The following is a 19,381-nucleotide window of genomic DNA, read 5'->3' on the forward strand; positions in this document are numbered from 1 at the left end:
ATTCGAGCTGCATACAGAGAGATTTAAATAAAATCCTTATTTGTTTGGAGCTACAATGGCCCAACACTCACACCTCCATCACAGATAGATCAGGAGGAGGACAAGAGGGAGATGAATGACTGAACCAGATGACTTGGCAATTGTGCCTCAGAGGTAAAATGGGTGGTCCACTATTCGGAAGGTTGGTGGTTCTATCACAGGTCCCTCCAGTCCACGTGTCAAAGTACCCTTTGGCAAGATACTGAACCTGAAATTGCTTGAGAGTGTGTTTGAACATCCAAGCTTAGTAGATGTTTGTATTGTAGCCACCAGTGTGTGAATGGATGAATGTGACATTTAGTGTTAAAACACTTTGAGTGGTCTGAAGACTGGAAAGGCATGATATAAGTACATGTCTATTAACCATGAATAAATGAACAAATTAGACTGTGCCACAGTGTTTTGGAACTAAAAATGAGGTTTGATTGTTGAAAAGTGGGTGTTTAATAACAGTGAGGCCCTGACAGTCACATATACCACTTTTTTTAACTTAATAAATTCAAGCCAACAGTCCTTAAATATGGTATTTTGGGAAAACACACTTAGGTATCAGCTAGCTGTTAGTTAGCTAATTAGCTCTGTGCAGCTAAAAGTTTCACATTGATTGATCAATGTCATGATATTATCAATTGAAACTGGTTGCAAAGAATGCATCATATTTTGTTTTTCTGAAAGAAAACAAGATTGGAGTTTAATATATTATATACAGAAAGAAATGTGGGTTTTTTTTGCATACATTACACAAAATATCCAGGCAATGTGATCTAAAACAGTTGAAAAGGCATTTTTAAGTTCATCTTGACTTTAAGGAGGTAAAAGTAAAACTGAGTGAACCAGTAAGGTTGGTTATACTTCCTAATTGTGCAGAAAAATGTTGCATTTAACTAACGTAAGTAGGATAGGTCAAAGTTTAAGTCAGAGATTGGTTTGTAAACTGTAATAGAAGTAAACAAGAGGCAGTTTGGGCAAGAACTTTTGTTTTCTTTTCCACATAAGTTTGTCTAATCTGTTGGCTTTTTTCCCCCGTCAGTCTTATTTTTAGCAACGTCACCATGTTCCCAGTTCTCAGGAATTAACTTGATAAATAAAAAGTTGTTATTACCGACAGGAATGATGGCAAACTTACAAAAATGAGACCCAAGTTCTAATAAACTAAAATGATCCTTTAACCTGTGGGAGAGTTTTGCTCAAATGAACAGTAAGTAATGGAAAAAGTGATGCCGCTACATGGCTGCGGGTGGATAATTAAAGAAAAGAGGGAGACAAATGATAGGTGTGAACATTTACAAGCACTCACCTGGGATGAAGTACTGCTCTTTGGCTGTGATGGAGAAAAGAAAGAGGGACGGATGTCAGTGAGACCAGTCTGATCTGCATAGCTGTGGTGTCGCTATGCTTCAGAACAGTCATATATAGTAAAGCTTATATATGACGACACATGAATCAAGGTATATGACATTTAAACAGAGAAGCCTGGGACTGTCTCTGTGTATGGCAATGTGGATGAACAATGTGAAAAGGTGGTAAATATTTGGCCGTTGCTAAGGAAGAGTGACATGAGGGAAAGAGAGAGTCGGTGAATGAGAAAGAAAGAAAAAAGAAGGAAAAAGACCCAAAAAAAAGGGGGAAAAGAAAGAAAAGAAAGAGAAAAACACACAGAGTCCCTTCTTCAGCAGGTCAGGCCAAACAAATGAGGCTATGAAGAAGTGTGAAACCTCAGCAGTGGAGAGTGCCAGACAGCAGAGCACAGTGCATAAACACAATAGTGGGCAGAGGGTGGAGGGAGTGGAGAGTGCAGCCCGGCTAGTGCAGTGCAGAGGAGGAGTAAAGGGATGTGGAGGAAACCTGAGCCTGGTAGGCAGAGAGAGTGATGAGCGGGCAGGGGGAGATAGAGGCTAAGATTGGCAGAGGGCAGAGGAATGGTGGGCACATAATGAAACTCTAACCCTTATACCAGCCACGACTAGTGATCTCAGCCCACTGCGGTTTGAAACCAGACTCACAATGTGGCGTTATGGAGGGGAAATGGAGAAACAGCGAACGATCCCTCTCTCCTTGGCCCCAAGTTCATCTGGGGAGATATTGATTGAGGAGCACCGGCACAGCAAATGATAGGCTGAATAAAACCTTTTGCCAGGAATGATCGCTCATTAAATGTGGTATGAAAAAGAGGGAACAATGCAGAGATAATAGCCACTCCCGGCGGAGAGAAAGAGAGACGGTAAGAGAAAAGCAGTGAGAGACAAGTGGAATTAAAAACAACAAAGCCTGTTGGAGAGATACACAGAGCCAGAGAGACATTCGCAGACAGCAACACAGAGCCAGTGGCCTACCAGAGCACCGGAATTTCTTGCTCTTGATCTGTCCAATACGTTTGTTTGCCAGTCGACGAGGGCTGGCACAGCGGGCACCGCTGGTCTCAATGGGGTTGGAGCGTAGGTAGTCTGCCAGCCACTTCAAGTTACAGTCACAAATAAAGGGGTTCTGAGCCAGGTGACTGGAGAACACAGAGGGAGGATTTAAAAGAAAGAGGAAAGGTAAGAGAGGTAGACAAAAGGACAGAGAATTAGAATGAAGCACATATATGAAAACTGATGAGATAAAGACCAAGAGGGAAACATTACAAGCCATTATTTAGACATCAGGGACAGACCTCCATTTGGAACCATTGAAACATAAGGAAATGCCTTTACATTATTGTTTATTAACTTTAGGTTAAACCATGTCATAATGACATGAGTTCATCAAGTTAAAGGAATAATTTGACATTTAAGGAAATTTGAACCTTTGATAATGGAGCAAATAGGTTTAATTCTCTTAAATTCTTGTAAGGTGCATGGGAAAAAGAGGCAATGAGCAAATTACAAGAAACTGGTATAAAATGACAAGAAAAGAACCTGAAAATGAATGTTAAAGAAAGGAGAAAGAGACAGGCAGACAGACAGAGACAGGAAATAAAAAAAAGTCCAGAGACTATATTTATGATTATTAGAATTATATATTCAAAATATGTTACAGAATATGTCAGATGTATTCAATTTTCAACACTTTTTTTCAGGTCATTTCATTGTTTGTAGTTGTTTTTTCTAATTTTTAGGTAATTTTCTTGTAATTTTGGGGTAATATCTTGCATTGCTCATTGTCTTCCCCCAATGTTTTTGAAAGAAATCAAGCAGACAATAGATTATAAACACCTCTCAGTATAATGCACTATGTATCAATAGAAAGCAGTCCAAACTACAGCATCTAAAATAACCATAAAATGGAGTCAATATCTCTAAAACATCACTTCAGTTTAAAGACTTTGTGCTGCCATCCAAATTATGTATCAGGGGGATGCTCTACGTGTATTTTTACCTCTTCTCCAGAATGCAGGCAAAACAAGAGGCTTGTTTTAGACTGAGACCCTTTAACCCGGTGCCCTCTTTGTGTATGTGTATATGTGAGCCAAGGGGCAGCTATCCATCATCTTCAACAGGTGTCTTAAATGTGTTAGATTTGCATATTGGATGACAATGTCCTGCAGAGTGTTTCAGACATGCAGGCGCCACGGTGTGGGGTCTGTATCGATAACAGCATGTGGTTCTCCTTGTTTATCGGAACAGAAAAGAAAGGAGACATTCGTTTAGACCGAATTGGTGCTGTCTGAGTAACGGTGGTGGAAAGCGTGGGTGTGGTGTGTGCTGCTTTTGATCTGGATCTGGCCGCAGAAGCTGTGTGCGTGTGTGTCCGCGTGTTTGTGAAGATGATGGATTTACTCCCCTCTCCACTTCATGATTCCATTCCTGTGTTATTACACAGACCTGCGAGTAAACAACTCCTGTGTTGGCTCATGTTTTATGGTGACGGTTCAGTATGTGTCAGAGCGTGTACGGCAGCATGTTCATGTGTGCGTGTTTGACTTACAGGGTCTGTATAGCTCGTAGCGAAGTGAAGGTGCCCTTGGCAAGGGTTTGGATCTTGTTGTCGTAGAGCGATAGCAGTGAGAGATTCTGCAGGTCCTGGAAGGCGTTGGCACGAACGCAGTGAATCTTATTGGCATTCAGCAACCTGAGAGAAGGGGGAAGAAATGGGAAACAAAGAAGGAGGGAAGGAGAAAGGGAGGGAGGGAAGCAGCCTGTCAGAGTTTCTTTATGTATTCATTCATTATGCATTCCATCTAGAAAAGTATGCACAGGTACAAAGTTTATTTGAAGGTTATGACTCCTTTACTGAGTGGGAGTAAAGGATGCCTGGTATTCAGAATGCATCTGCAGTGTATCAGCAGAGTGCGTGTGTGTTCTGCTTACAGCAGTTGCAGGGCGTAGAGGCCGTCAAACACCCCCTTGGGCAGGTCAGTGATCTTATTTCCATACAGCACGCTGGGAAATCACAACACACACTTGCTTAAGACACGGGAAATGACAACGGGGTGGATATTTATGCACATAGACACACATGAACTCGGCACAGGGCCACTTACAGGGAGTTGAGGGAGCGCAGGCCCTGGAAGGCATCAGGAGCTATCTCTGAGATCTGGTTGTTGCTCAGGTCTCTGCGTTGAAGAAAAAGGCCAGACAATTAGTTGAGGAAATTAGGGTTTTTGGAAAGAGGTCCTTTCCCTGTGGGAGGTTTGACCCGTTTGTTACGTGGGTGTCACTCTCAAAGAAAGGTGGGGTGGATGTGAAGGGCACTGCTTGTCACTGGAAAGCAAGGAGGAAGCAAATGTAGTGTGAGCTGCATGAAGACGAGTTCCAGCTCTTTCCCATATTTGATGGTGCGCCCCTTCTAGGGATTTGTTGAAATGGAGCGGGCTGGAGTCTCATAGCCAATCAAAACATTTACTTGTGTTATTTGTGGTCTATCAAGCGGCCCTGTGTTGTATCATGGTGAGTGTGTGTGAATAAAAATGGGGTGCAGTGCCGAAATCCAAAGCGAAATACAGTAGACTGCCTCTGAACATAGCTGTTGTTAATAGGATCCACAGGCCTCTCCCCACAGGATAACCACTAAGCCTGTGTGTCTATGTGTTTATGTGTCTGTGTGTATGTGTGTGAGTAAATGCAATGGTAAATGAGGAACAGTGGGACAGAAAGAGAGAAAGACAGATGGAGAGAGAGAGTTAATGGAGTATGTGCACTGAACTCCGGTCGACTGGATACCTTTGAAGGAAAATCATCATGTGGTGAAAAAGAGGGATATTTTCTCATTTGGGGGTAACAGTTAAATAAGTATCCATTTGTCTTCTTGCAAAGGACTGAGGTTTCCTGGAAATGAAAACGCTGTGAAGGAGCCAGCATCTGCACTGGTGTGTGTCTGTAAATTCAGACACTGGTGTGTTTGTGTATGTGTCGGTGTGTGAGGGCTGTTGCTGCATCCCCTTCTTAAGGAGCGGGTCATGTGTAGGTCATCCAAACTGGGACAAGGTGAAAGAGAATGTGTGTGGTTAGCATTTACTGGGAGAAGAGGACGCGCAGGGTCAAGAGAGGAACTCGCCACATACCTTCACAAATAAACAAATCCATACACACACACACACACACACACACACAGACAAAGGCCTATATATATCTTTAACTTATCTAATGTCACTTCACAAGCAAATATTAAACTGTTTTATATCCATAACTTGCCAGAACAACCTACCACTTAATATAAAATGCACACATGAACATCCGCAGCGCCCTACCCAGGAGAGTGAGCGTATTCATCATGATGTATCGATGCTGTCTACCACAGTGTGTACTGAGGGTGTTGGACAGGCCGGGCCAGAGAGGGCACACAGCCAGCTGAATCAACAGAGGTGCTGAGGGTCAACACAGACATGCGGCCATGCATTGTTGTTGCTAAATGCAGAATCAGCAGCAGCACCAACAGTAGCCGGTTATGTCTGTTTGGAAAACCAGATGAAAGAGAGCAACACATTCTCACTTTTGTTTTTCTTGCTCGATTGAGTCCTCAATTCCAATTTTATTTGTACGTGAAGAGGCAAAAAATGGCTTTTATGTAAAAGATCACTGAATTTTCTGTAACCTTCAGGAGAGTCAGGGGTGTTACAATAACAAAGCAACTGCTCAGTGTAGTTTCTGTTATGTGGAGTACAGTTTGTCAGTGTTTTTATATGTTAAAGGTCTGTATGTGACTCTAGAGAAGGATAGTTGATTGTTGAGTCTCATGCACAGGTTGTCAAATAACAACACTTTGGGTTTGGGGATTGGTCAGATTACTTTGTTGCTATTTGAGGACTTGGAAATGAGACTTATCAATCAACTATCTTTCTCCAAAGTCGCATACACCACTTTGAAATTCGTGAAACTGCTATCATATCAGTTTTGTTTTGATTTTTTTTAATTGTGTACTAAAGTCATAACTTTTTGGATCATTTTCAAAAACTAAATGCTAGGACAGCACTCCAAATTGAGTTTTTAATATTTCCACGAGGGCATTTTGGAAAGTTACCTTTCTTCAGTGTGTGTTCTGGCAATTTCAAAACAAATATACACAGGTGGGGTTAATTATAGGTGACCCAACCAGTACAATGGCTTTCTTTCCAGAAACATCTGCATGCCAATATTAAAAAGTCCAATCTGAGCACTGTCCTAGTCTTTACTTTTTTATTATCAATGATCCAGCACCGAGTCTACTAAGCCTCAAAATACAGAGTGATAATATTTGGATCTGTTGAATCTGTCAAACTGCCATTGGGTCTGGTTTCTACATAAACTTTGAAAACCACAAAAGTTTATCCCAAACTCAATAAAAAGTAATGACCCTTTTTTTTGCAACAATAAAACACTTAATTCAGATTAAGGGTTTGCTTCAAACAGAAATCTGACCTGTCAGAGTCCACATAGTTCATAATTTTTTTGTCACCATATAATGATGAAAAATATATATAAACATACATATATTTTTACATAAATAAATATGAATTTGGTATTTGGAGATACAATAAGAAAACAGTTGCTTCAGCTCAGCTGCTCTGTATTAACCTCATTCGAACTTTTGACTGTTGCTGCAGTTGGATGATAAAACAGAGAGGAATCCTTTAAGAAGGGCAGAGAAACTCCCTGACCTTCCACTTCCTCCGTCGCCCTGCTGCTATGTCGGTCAAGCCTGGTGGTGTTGGGAGTTATGGGTTTGGCCGACTGGTGTGTGCTGGCTGCATGACCAGACAGTGTCAGCTGCCATCCTGTCACTGTTCGCTCCCAGAGAGAGCGAAGCCTCAACCCTCATTCCAGCACACTCTCCATCCCCTCATAATCATCCCAGCCACAGTTTACAGTTTGCCCACGCAGGCACAACACACACACACACACACACACACACACACACACACACACACACACACACACACACACACACACACACACACACACACACAGACTGGACACAACACTAGCCAGGGGAATACCAGTGCACAGCAATGAAAGATGAGAACTGTTATTATGTTCATGTAGCATCTGAGTGCTTGCTTTCCATGCCACCCCAAGTCTGAGAACACGAATATGTTCTTTAGGCACAGACAAAATAAATACTTCATGCTCCTTAGGAGTGGAATGAGAAGACTGGTGATTGTCGCTTCTTTTTCCAGCCCTCAACTTCTTGTTCTCATCTGTATTATTTAGCCATGAGGTGAGTGTACTGCTGTACTTACATCCTACGCAGCTTCTTGTAGGGAGAGAAGGCTCCAGGAGGAACAGACTTAATCCCATTCTGCTCCAGACGTCTGGAGAAAAGAGGAGAAAAGAGAAGAGATGAGGAGATATCATCAGTTAACCAAACAATAGACTTCTCCATGGTTACATTGTTGAGTAATCCTCCCATTACCTCTGACCCTTGGTGATTGGCCTGATTATATTAGCGGAGATCTATTCCCCAGCTGTAATCGGTCCAGGCATGTTGGAGTCATAACATCCTCAGAACCAATAAACAGTCTGAATACTAAAGTGCTGTGGAAAAGGAGTGGGGAAAAGGCTCCGTCTCTGTTTGAGTTAGGGTGTTAAGGCCTTTGACTAAAAGTAGTAATTCTTCTTCTTCTTACAGTTCCCAGCACTTATGTTCTCATGTGAGATCCTGAAATCAATAATGATCTCACTTGTTCTGAAATTTGTCTTCATCCTCTCGGTGTCTGCAAAGTGTCTGCTGAAACCCTGGTGAAATATGACTTCTCTGAGTTTACTTTCCCCTCTGAGCCTGAGAGTTGCTATGGCAAAGTTTAACAAAATCTTATTGTAAAAGTAACTGACAAAAATGAAATAAACATGCAAACATTCACTTGGTCATTTAAAAGAGAACAGTTACAAACTCTAATCAGTCTCAGATGGTCCCGGGGAGCCAGACATCTCTAAACTCCATTAGAGTGGGCATGCATGTCCGTGTGTTTCAGTGCCGACTGCTACTTAGGACCCAGCTCAGTCCCAGACCAATTCCCTAGTGTATCTGGCAGAGGGCTGTTTATCTGCAGGTCACTTCACAGCTTTTAAAACTGTCCTTAACAAGGCTTAGCAGGGCCCGGAGGGAGCCAGCTGTGGGCCTGTCTGTTTGTCCTACCATGCAGAGGAACTGGCTGCAGAACGGGAGGCACGGGCCTGTGCGAGGTGTGATAGTCCAGTGAGTACGATGGAATCTAAAGATTATTAAAATGCTTTTTGTCACCACAAAAAATCTACAAAACTCCTTGGCAAAGAGAACTTGTTGATGGATTTAACCATCATTCTCTTAAGTATGTGATTTCTTGGCTCAGGACCATTTCCACATAATTTAATTATTCCATTAGAGACATTTCAGATTTATTACATGCCTCTTAGGCCTCCTGCATCGCTATGTTTATGTCTATTCACGGGGGGTAAATGTTTTGTTAGACATTTGCCACAGCCACTTAGCAGTTTTGAGGTTCCAAATTTTTCAATGAGCAATCTTCCCCCTTCAAAAGAGTGGCCTACATTTATGGAGCGATATAGGAGCGTAATTGACATTCTTAGGATAGCAGCGATTCCAGACCACAGATTCCTGCGGTGTGCACGCTCTCTCTGTCTGTTTTTGTCTGCCTGTCCCAATGTGTCCATGGATTTACAGCGGAGTGACAGCGCTGTGGTTCCTCTGCCCTCACCATGTGGCAGAGTGCCGGGCCAAGTGGCTTTAGCGCCTTCTCTCATCAACCAGTCTGTCTGACTGGTCAAAACCAGTCTGGCACTGTACATGCTGTTTGCATGTGTCTCAGCGCCTACATGCCATGGTGCTCCAGTGTGTGTCAGCATATAACAAAACCCTCAGAGCCAGACAAGGGCACACAATGCTGTCTGACAAATTTTCAGCCTTCGCGTTGTCGTTCCTAGCGGATCGATATGTGCAAGCAACTTAATCCTTCCAATCAGCAAAGGAGCTGCTTTGTCCAATCGTCAAAGAAGAAAGAAACAATCTCTCGGAGTCGCCTTCAGGCGGACAATCAATGGTTCCCATCCAATTTGTCAAGCAGAACATTTGTATGTGTGCTTGTCTGTGTGTGTGAGCTGGTGTTTGTGTCAGCTCAATCAATGGTCCTCATCCTTTTCATTAGGGTCTGAGCATGGTTTTCATTAAGGGGAAACACATTACGCCTTTGGGTATTCACCCAGTGCGTGCGTAAGTCAGAAATGGATGGCAGGACTGCAGCAGCAGATGAAAGTCAGAGGGGGGAGAATTTTTATGGCAGAGTTCAGTCACTGCAGACAGAGAGGTGCATAATAATCTGTTGTGGTAGTGTTTAGGCTAACTGGGCCTAGTCTCACAAGAGAGAGGAGTACAGAAACCAGCTCACATCCCCACAGCCATAAACACAACACTGGCATTCATTAGGGGAGAGCAGGGCAGGGAGGTTGCAGTTCTCCGATTTGTACATAATGAGAGCAGCATGTGTGTGTTTGTGTGTGTATGTGAGTTTCCGAGTGCCTCATTAACAAGGCATTAGGCTGGCCTTGATACCCAGCAGCCCGCCTTGCTGTAATTGAAACTGATTTTATAATGAACTTCAAGCACAGATCAAACCTGCTGCACCAAATTACTGAGCGGAGACCCCCCCCCGACCCCCACCCCCCATCCTCTTTTTATTCCTTCAGCACTGATCTGCCTCCTCGAACCCGCCCATGGTGCTCTGGCAAGCCAGGGGAGACAGAGAGAAATGTGGAGGAGGAAAAAAATCAAAAAAGGAGGAGAGAGAGTGTTGTGGGAATATAACCTGTAAGGTAAAGCTCTGATGGGCAGGACAGGAGGAATGCGCATGATATAAGCCAGCGTTTCACCCTGATCTTGTAAATGATGAATCAGAACATAGTAGAGTTTATTAGCAGGACGCGGTTAAGCACCAATTAGATGTGAAGGGCATGGAGACTTTTAAAATGTCTTTACTCATCTGCTGTGCAGAGAGAATCTACGGTCTATAAAACCTGTGCATGGTAGAGCTATCTTTCCCTTTTCTCCCGTTTCTGCCGCTCGCTGGTTATTGGGATCATAGATCACATCAGTCTCTATGAGATATTCCACTTGTGGAACATTACACTTAGAGGGCATGCCGAAGAGGTCTACAAACTATAAAACATGTCAAAAACTAAGAGGGAAGGGTGAAGCTCAATTCTTTACATCTCAAAAGTCAATACAAAGGATGATGTCTGAAGACCTTTAAATAATTTAAAATATTTTTTAAAATTCTTGGGTGGTCATTCAATCAGACAGGAACACACAGAAGTGTGCGTCCAAATTAGGAAATTGAGCACATCACTGACTGCACTAGAAATGGGTCAGGGTTGTTGGGGAACATGGGATCTGTGACTTCCATATAACTGGGTATTTATAAACAGACCCCACGGGGAGGAGGAGACCTAGAAACTTGCTGTGTCCTCCTCACATGCTCCTTCGTAGAACATGCAATTCGACCGCTGGCTTTCTCCCTTCATCCTCCCTTTTTTTTCACCATGCATAAATCACGGTGTTGCTGTACCAGTTCATGCTGACTTCTGCCGAGGGCATTAACGCTCTGATAAAGAGAGTAAAAGCACTACCTTGAAAAGTCTAGCCGTGCATTCCTAGGAATTATGGTAGGCTGATAGCATGTGGGCCGTAAACAGTTAATTCTCAGACAGATGTTGGAGGACTGATAAACTGAGGGAGGGATGTTAGCAAAGCGCTTGCATGCGGTTCACAGCCATCTGAGCCGATAAGAGCATGCAGCCTCAGTCTTGAGTCTGCTCTACATCTGCATGTGTCTCAGTGTACAGCAAATGGATGGATGTCTCCCTGCCAGGTGATGCATGGCGAGAAAAGCAAGCGAGAACAGCATGTGTACATAAAACATGCATGTTTAAGTTCTCTCAGCCTTGTTAAATCTCTGCATGAACATACACAGATACATGCAGAGACGCATCTTTAATGCGTACACTCAGACAAATGCCCTGCACTGCCATGCTTCAAAAAGCCATGCAGCTGTGGATGTCTGTGCATTCCCCCAGACAGATCAGTGATATTTTTTTTTTGTTTTTGAGAGCCACTTTTTTTGGAATTCAATTTTAATTAGGTGCAAAACCTGAAACAGAGCGTGCTCCATGTTGGTAGAAGAGGGGTGCTTTGGGGGGTTCTGGGCAGCACCCTCTGAAAGGGTTCCAGGTGGATACTTAATAAATAGTTCTATTTAGAACAGAAAGGCGAGGTAAAGCGTAAGAACCCAGTAATGCCTTCATTTCTAAGAGTGTGTGGGTGCCAACGTTTACTGCAGAAAACAGATATTGTGCTTACATCTCCGCCATGGTGTCGGGCAGGTTGGCTGGGATGGCGGTGAGACCTTTCCCTCTGCAGTCCACGATGTTGTTGCTGCAGGTACACATGGCGGGACAGGAGCCTCCACCGATACTGCATGGCTGAGGGCTGGAAGACTCTTGGTGACCTGAAAAGAGAAGCGGAAGAGAGAGATGAGTACATGAAAGAGAGAACAAGAGGAAAAAGTAATGAGAAGAGAGGAGTATGCAGCTCCTACAGGTGTGCGAGCACAGGTGGATTTGATGGGTTTTAGCAAGAGCAGCATGACTATCAGCAGTATTACAGGGTGAGATTGTTTACTAGAGGATTTGTATGCTGACATGGAATCGCTCCAGCACTCATGCAGAGCTCAGACTCTTCCGCTCCTGTTCATGTCATCGACCCTTTGTGCTTTATAAACTGAATTGCAAATGAACACACATTCCCAGGGATGTTTTGACATTGAGAAAAAGAAATGAAACATCCTCCTTTTGACTTTATTGTAAAGCCGTACATCCTTGAGAATCAATGGGCAAGAAACTAGGTTATCTATCAAAGGAGCACCACGGTATATCGAGAGGAGAAGAAAGGCATGAATAATAGAGTCAGAGCAGCAATTGAAGGCCTCCCAATAACATCCATTGATCTCACCACAAATTTTCCTCCTGAGTCTGCGTTCTCTGGGTGGAATTGATGCCATTCTGCACATTCAGCTTTACAACCCCCCACCTCTTCACTTCCATTTGTTCTAAAACACTTCAACTTTTCAATTTGCATACAGAGCACACAACCCATCACACTGTCTCTAGATACCTGTTCAAATAGCTGCGGCACTGTCAACGATATGGTGAAAAGCGGGCGCTTGCAACGGCGTGTTTGGTGTGTGTGGTGTGTGTATGTAAGCCTAACCCAGATAAAATGAATAAAACAGACTTTTAAATGGCCTCATTTACACAGCATTACTAATCCGAGTTTCAAACCATGAATATTTGATTACCTCCCCATCTATCGCTCGGCTTGTGTGTAAAATGTTGGAGGGAGAGAGTGAAGTGGGGATAGAGTCAGGGAGAGGAAGACAGAGTGAGTGATGGTGAAAGTCAGTGACAGAGAAAACTCAAAACTCCACTCCCTAAAACAGACAGAAAGATTGCTGCCAAACATTACGCTTCCCCATGAAATGACTGGCTCTTGGACCATTAACCACTAAGCCAGTGGTTTCCAACTGGTCTACCCATAGGGTCCAGATTTTGTAGTCATTAGTTCAAGGTCCACACATGCGATAAATTACCACATATCAAATTTTATTTCACAAAATGTGTACAACACGTCAGCTTAGAACACAATAAAATAAAAATATTGCAAGAATAAAGTTCAAATTTAAAACTTAGTGAATAAATTGCACAGCAACTCCAAAAAAATGCATATTATTGCTTCAAGATCTGTGACATAAAGACACTGCAAAGAAACATGTTTATAATACCAAGAACAATGCAATAAAATAGTATCTGAACAGGAGGAAATGGTACTTCAAAATAAAAACCCTGTGCCAGAAATTTAAGTGTGTTTTTTACAAAGTTGACATGTTTGGAAGTCACCTGCGGTCCATTTAGAATGGACCCATAACCCACTTTTGGCCCGCAACCCACCAGTTGGGACCCACTGCACAAACCAATGTTTAAGGTCAGACTGCATGTATCCGGCCAATCATAATCAATTACCTAAAGGGACGAGATGCTGTGACAGATCTGAGAATCACGTAAACACAACAAATAGCATCAAGAGCGTGAATCAACACTCGCACAGCCACTCAACCCCACGTGATCTGAGGGCCTGTGATCCAAGATGGCAGAGGTTTGACAGATCTGGGATCAGGTGTAGGGCAGAGAAGAACTCCCTTCTGATCTAACATGGCATATTTGACAGGCCTGGGATCAGGGAGAGTGCAGAGCACAGCTGGAGCGGCCTTAACAATGACAGCTCTCTGACAGGTATACTTGAGGTGAAGCTGTTTGATGTATGCTCGTCCCCTGTTCCTCCTGGAGCTGTTCTCCCCATTATCTCCTTCCCATCCGTTGCCTCAACCACTCTATTCCCGTCCCATTTCACTCGTTTTATTTGCTCCCACCTTTCTATCACTCTCCCCTCCTCCAGCTGCTCTGTCTCACTCCTCTTAGCATCCTCATTTTCAGCCTCTCCACTTCCATATCTCTGCCAATGACTGTCACTACAACCCATTACCTCCTGTCCATTTGCTCGCAAGTCTGTACATTTAACCTCACTCCACCTCATTTCTTTCATCATTTCAAAATGTTACCACTGGCTTCTTCCCATTTGTTTCTTTCTTCAAATTCTCTTTTAGCACAACAGTCAGGTTCACCAGTTTTCTCCCTCCTTTTCCCTCTTCATACACTAATTTCTTGCTTCCTACTACAGGAGTTGTATTTTATTCCAGCCCTCGAGCAATTCATTACTCATTGCTCCTTTCAAACACAATATTTTTACTTCGTTTATTACTCCCTGGGAGCAGTAATTTGCTGCAATAGTCATTAATTTTATGTCATGGTACTTTAAATTGGCACAAGCAACTTTTAGTTACCTCTCCCGCAAATGATCAAGAGGGTTTACATGTAAATGTTTTGCTCAATAAAATCACAGCAGAGGCCGTTCAAACTAAAGTCAATTTAATCTAAACTAGAGTCAGAGGATTATGAGTAATTAGGATGAGAATGGATTGACTGTGATATTTGTCCCTGATTTTCTCCAGGAGATGCAGATTTTCACCCAGATTTGATGGGTTTTTTTGGCAGTAAAAACTTGTGTTTCCTGCTGGTCACAATCATTTTATGGTGAGAAAAGTTAGGAAACTGCATCTGATTACAGAAGGTGAAGGAAAAATCAAGAGGAAACGCAAATGAGCTGCCGTTCATACACCAGAGCTCCTCTAAGTAATTAAAAAATAAAAGTAAAAGTGATTGCTCTGCAAATTTTATTTGAAAAATCCAGTTTTCACATGGATTTAGCACTTTTTAAAATCTAAAAGTATAGATATTCTGTGAACATTTTTTGCTTTAAATTCTGAAAATAACAAGCCCTAGATTTAGGATTGTTAAACTTTAATGTGCTTATTTGGTTGATGAGAAACAACTGCCTGGAAAAAGTATTCTAATATTCCTCTATAGTGAAGCAGTAAATGTGTTATTTTGCTCATTACTGACAAAAATTTGCAATATTGTGTTGCTTTCCAGCCAAATACTGGGACTGATAGTCGGTGAGTCATGATGCCGAGAGCGTTGCAGAGTTTCATCATAATTTGCAACAGCTACTAACACACTGTACCCCATTTTCCTTCTCCTGCGTCTCACAACAACATTTTCCCTCTTCTTCTCTTCCAACTCAGCGCCACCCCGCCCCAAATCCCCCGCAGGTGGCCTGGCCTGGTCACAACACAAACACGCACAAACACACAGTGAACATCGGAAATACATATATCTGTGTGTATGTGTGTGCCAGCAAGCAAGCCCCTAATGAGTCCTTCACTGGGAGTTCAACTTCTGGTCACTCATCCACTCAAGAAGAAACTGGTGTGTGCACATGTTTGTGTGTATTTATGCACAGAGAGGCAGAAATACACAGTACATGTTGTTTTCATCCTGTTTTTCTTGCTCAAAAAGTGATCATTAAAACTCAGATCCATCTACTGCAACTTTCTTCAGTAAAAAAAATTAATTTCTCACTTGATAGAAGCTAATATCAGCATGCTACATGAGCTGCAATGCCCCTTCATGCAAAACATCAACTTTCTGTATCTGCATCCTACCAGACTCCAAAGTTTTTCCTGACACCCACCGCTCCCCTTTCCTATCTGGAATCGTTACACTCCCACGCTTTGAGTCTCTTTCCCTGGGCGATGAATAGTTAATGATCTGTGCTGTCACGCCGTATGGCTGTGTAAAAATCACAACCCATGGAGAGAGAGAGAGAGAGAGAGAGAGAGAGAGAGAGAGAGAGAGAGTGAGAGGGGGACAAACGTAGATGCAAACACTCCTCGCAGCTGGTGTTGAAAGTGAGATGGCCTTGTAGGGAGTGGAGGTTCTCATGCTGTTTTTCCATTGTCCTGATATGATAACCCCCATCACATATCACACGTGCTCTCGCTCTCTTTCTCTCTGTCTCTCGCTCTCTCTCACACACACACAAACACACACAGACACAGCAAAAGAGAAAGTTAAAAGCCAAATAATCTGTGTGCGAGGAGTCGAGAGGCCATGCATAATGACAACAGAGAAGTGAGGGCTACCACAGTCAGTGGGGGCAGCTTTTGCTCCAGCTGTGTGTTTTATATATATGTCATGGCATTTCCTTGCCAGCTCCTGAAAGCTGGAGACACATGAAAGGGCCAGAGGAGAGCCGTGAGGTTGCCCGGGGGCAGAGGAACTGTCAGGTGGCTGCCAGGTGAATACACTGACACAAAAACACAGCGGGAATGGTGGGAGGAGAATAACTGCTAGGCAGTACAGGGAGGTTTTGGCATGAATAATTTGATCAAAGTACTGGCAAAAAGACTGCCCTTTCATCCTTTTTTGAGATGCTGTTAAACTAGCTTCACTATCCACTGAACATGGAAATGACTAGAGAAACAATGCACAATATGAATGCAGTGTTGTTGTGGTATGAGGGCCCTGAAACACCAAGCCAACAGCCACTGTTGTATGTTGACCAGCTGGACACAAGTTTTTTTTAGTTTTTGCAGTGTCCCGCGTCGTTGGCACTAGTGGGCCCTTGTTGACTTTTTTTCCGGCAAATTTTGCATGTTAAATGGGCGGCAGAGATGGCAGAGTCTATCTGTGAATTGTCATTCTGTCGGTAGTTAAGGTCAGTGCAAGAGCAGAGAAATGGAAGAGAAGAAAGCAAACAAACAGTAAGTCAAGAGATTGAAACAAAGGTATCATTTGGTAGGACAGTTTAAAACGATATGCTAATGTTTGCATTTTGCATTTTATTGTAAGCGCATGGTAAATATTCTTTGTTCGTTTAACATTGAGTTGTGTCATTAATGCATTAAGTAGCATCTTGAATCCAACCTTTTGATTTCCCTTTCTGACTGAAGGATATAGACTACTGCCACCTGCTGCTATTGAAATATTTCCTCTCATACAGGCGCAAAACATACAAGTTAGTTGGCCGCTGGCTGTAGTCTTTGCGGTGTGTTCAGGTGCAACTTGTTGGCTAAGACACGTGTCGTAACTAGAGCTGCTTCTTGGAAGTCAGAGATTTGAATCATCAGTTGGAGACCCCTTGGTCAGCTGAGATTGTTTCAAGTCGAGCAGTTTATTTATTTTTGCTAGTCAGTGTGCTGTGCATTGTACTTCTGGGGACATTTTGGTCCCCATTTTTTTTTTCCTTCAGATTGAGCGCTCTTGACTTTCACAGTACAGTACTTGGTACAGGTTTCAGTGGACGTAATGCAGCAGCAGGGATGAGAACAGGCTTTGCCCCGTAAAGCTCTGTGATAATCATATCTTATCTCTTCTGTTTGTGGTGTATTTACAGCTCATGGCAACTTAATATGACACAGTCTCTGGCTTTTGTTTTATATATATATATATATATATATATATATATATATATATATATTTCTGGTGCACGACATATATTCATCGAATATTTGTATTAAACAGAGCAAAATCTAAAGTCTTACCTGAGCAGCTGAATTCATGTTTCTGTACCTCCGCCACATTGAGTCCTCTGAGCTCAGAGGGGGCGGTACATTGTGTGAATAGACCAATTGTAGGCCTCTGTCTGAGCCACTGAGCCAACCACGCCAGGTGACAGTCACAGTTCAGATTGTTGGAATGGAGCCGGCTGTAAAAAAAAAGATAAACAATTAAATGCATTAAAAAACTCTTTTCGGCCTTTCTTTGCTATCTAAAATACCACCAACAATGGACACATATAGACACAAAAGTGTCTATTCTTTCTGAGAATGAATCATATCCAATCCCTGCGGCAAAACACACTAAATGATACGCTACATGGATGATTGTAAATGGCACATTCGAAAAAAGGAGGAACACTAAAGAGGACTTTTCTAAACCCAATGCTCCAAACACGGCATTCCTGGAATGCTGTGCCTGTCCAGAATAACTCTCACTGTGGTGCGGTGGACCTCTGGAGCACGTACGCTAACTTGCAAACCCATGTGCACACAGACACATAGTGCACACACATACAGAAAAAGCTATTTAGTATAACCCCACCAGGAGTGAAGCCCAAAGAGCCACCACAAGAGCAGTGGAGTCACGGCTCTGAGAGTTTCAGCAGGCATAATTGTTTTAATTTGTACATAATTTCAGATTTAGTAATTACATACAATGCACAATACACAATGGACTTCTGGAGTTATTTTCGTTTATCTGGGCCAGTTGTTGTGTGTGTGTTTAGATGGAGGAGATAATGGCCCCTGGCATTGCTACAGACCCCTCTGTGGTGCTCTGTGGTTATGGCTGCCCCCCAACACTGCCTGGAATGAGACTATCTACTCCCATTGAGATCGTACGGGATAGAAAGTGCTGAACTCTCTTTCCACCATGTCTGCATACATGGGAAATATAGTTTTATTTCCGCTCCAGGGAGGTAGAGAGCATTGTGGTGGGAAAGGTGTGACTTACAAGGTTCGCAGCTTGGGCATGTGGTTGAAGCTGGAGACGGGGATGCTGCTGATGTTGTTGTTGTTCAGCGTTCTGAAATAAAAAGAGCAAACAAAGTCACATCTGCAGTGCAGAGCAGAAATTTTTATATTTATACTTCAAAAAGAGTTTTGCTGCGGTTGTCCTGTTTCCGTTGCATCTTTTTAAATCAACCCCCCTCTCTCTTCTCTTCTCCCTCTGTCTCTCTTTGTGGCATCCCACTGGGAATATAACACCTCATTCCACGCAGATGGGAAGCCCTCGCACCTCCCACGCACATGTACAGTCGTGCATGCAAATATACACAAATGCATGCACAAAGCAATATCGCAAGCGCCCCAACTTGTAGTTCCAGAAACACGCAATACACACACACACACACACACACACACACACACACACACACACACACACACACAAGGTCGAACCTTGGGCATCAGCTGCAAAGAGAGAATCAGGTCATTTCAATCAGCCTAATAACCCTCGACCATATTTCAAGCTGCTCCCCCTTTTAACACAACCTGTCCTCCTCCCCCATAAAAACCTATGGACACACCCCACCAAAACAACCCCCCCCAACCCCTCTTTCACCATTATGACAAACCTATCACTACATCTGCAATCCATCCATGTCATGAAAGCAGTTAATGGCTTTTGTCTCCCCACCCCCTAAAAAAAAAACACAAACACACTTGAACAACACACTCTTTCACCATAAAAATAACAAGGCTGTCAAAGTGCTTTTGTCCCCCGACCGGCACTGATAGTCTTCATTGTTTCAGGTGGAGAGCTCTAACAGAGGCTTGTGATTATGATTTTTGACAAGGGATGATTAATTGAATGTTTAAAAAACTGCACAACATGGTCACCGCTGCACCCGGGGTGGAACGCTCACTTGAATGGGATTTTTG

At 43.0% G+C, this 19,381-nt stretch overlaps 1 protein-coding gene across 3 annotated transcripts in view; it reads right to left on the minus strand.

Moving 5' to 3' along the window:
- Positions 1-19,381, minus strand: part of slit1a (slit homolog 1a (Drosophila)) — a 121,543-nt gene that overhangs the window by 24,360 nt on the left and 77,802 nt on the right. For 2 of the 3 annotated variants that reach the window (XM_042501674.1, XM_042501675.1), the window contains 9 exons: positions 18,453-18,524; positions 17,483-17,646; positions 11,785-11,932; positions 7,676-7,747; positions 4,502-4,573; positions 4,329-4,400; positions 3,946-4,089; positions 2,373-2,536; positions 1,337-1,360 (listed from right to left, as the gene is read on the minus strand). In XM_042501674.1, coding sequence (XP_042357608.1) covers positions 1,337-1,360; positions 2,373-2,536; positions 3,946-4,089; positions 4,329-4,400; positions 4,502-4,573; positions 7,676-7,747; positions 11,785-11,932; positions 17,483-17,646; positions 18,453-18,524 — 932 coding nt within the window. The remainder of the gene's footprint in view (positions 1-1,336; positions 1,361-2,372; positions 2,537-3,945; positions 4,090-4,328; positions 4,401-4,501; positions 4,574-7,675; positions 7,748-11,784; positions 11,933-17,482; positions 17,647-18,452; positions 18,525-19,381) is intronic. The other variant, XM_042501676.1, reaches the window with a different exon arrangement.

This window comes from Plectropomus leopardus, chromosome 15 (genome assembly GCF_008729295.1).
Source record: "Plectropomus leopardus isolate mb chromosome 15, YSFRI_Pleo_2.0, whole genome shotgun sequence".
Lineage (NCBI taxonomy): Eukaryota > Metazoa > Chordata > Actinopteri > Perciformes > Serranidae > Plectropomus > Plectropomus leopardus.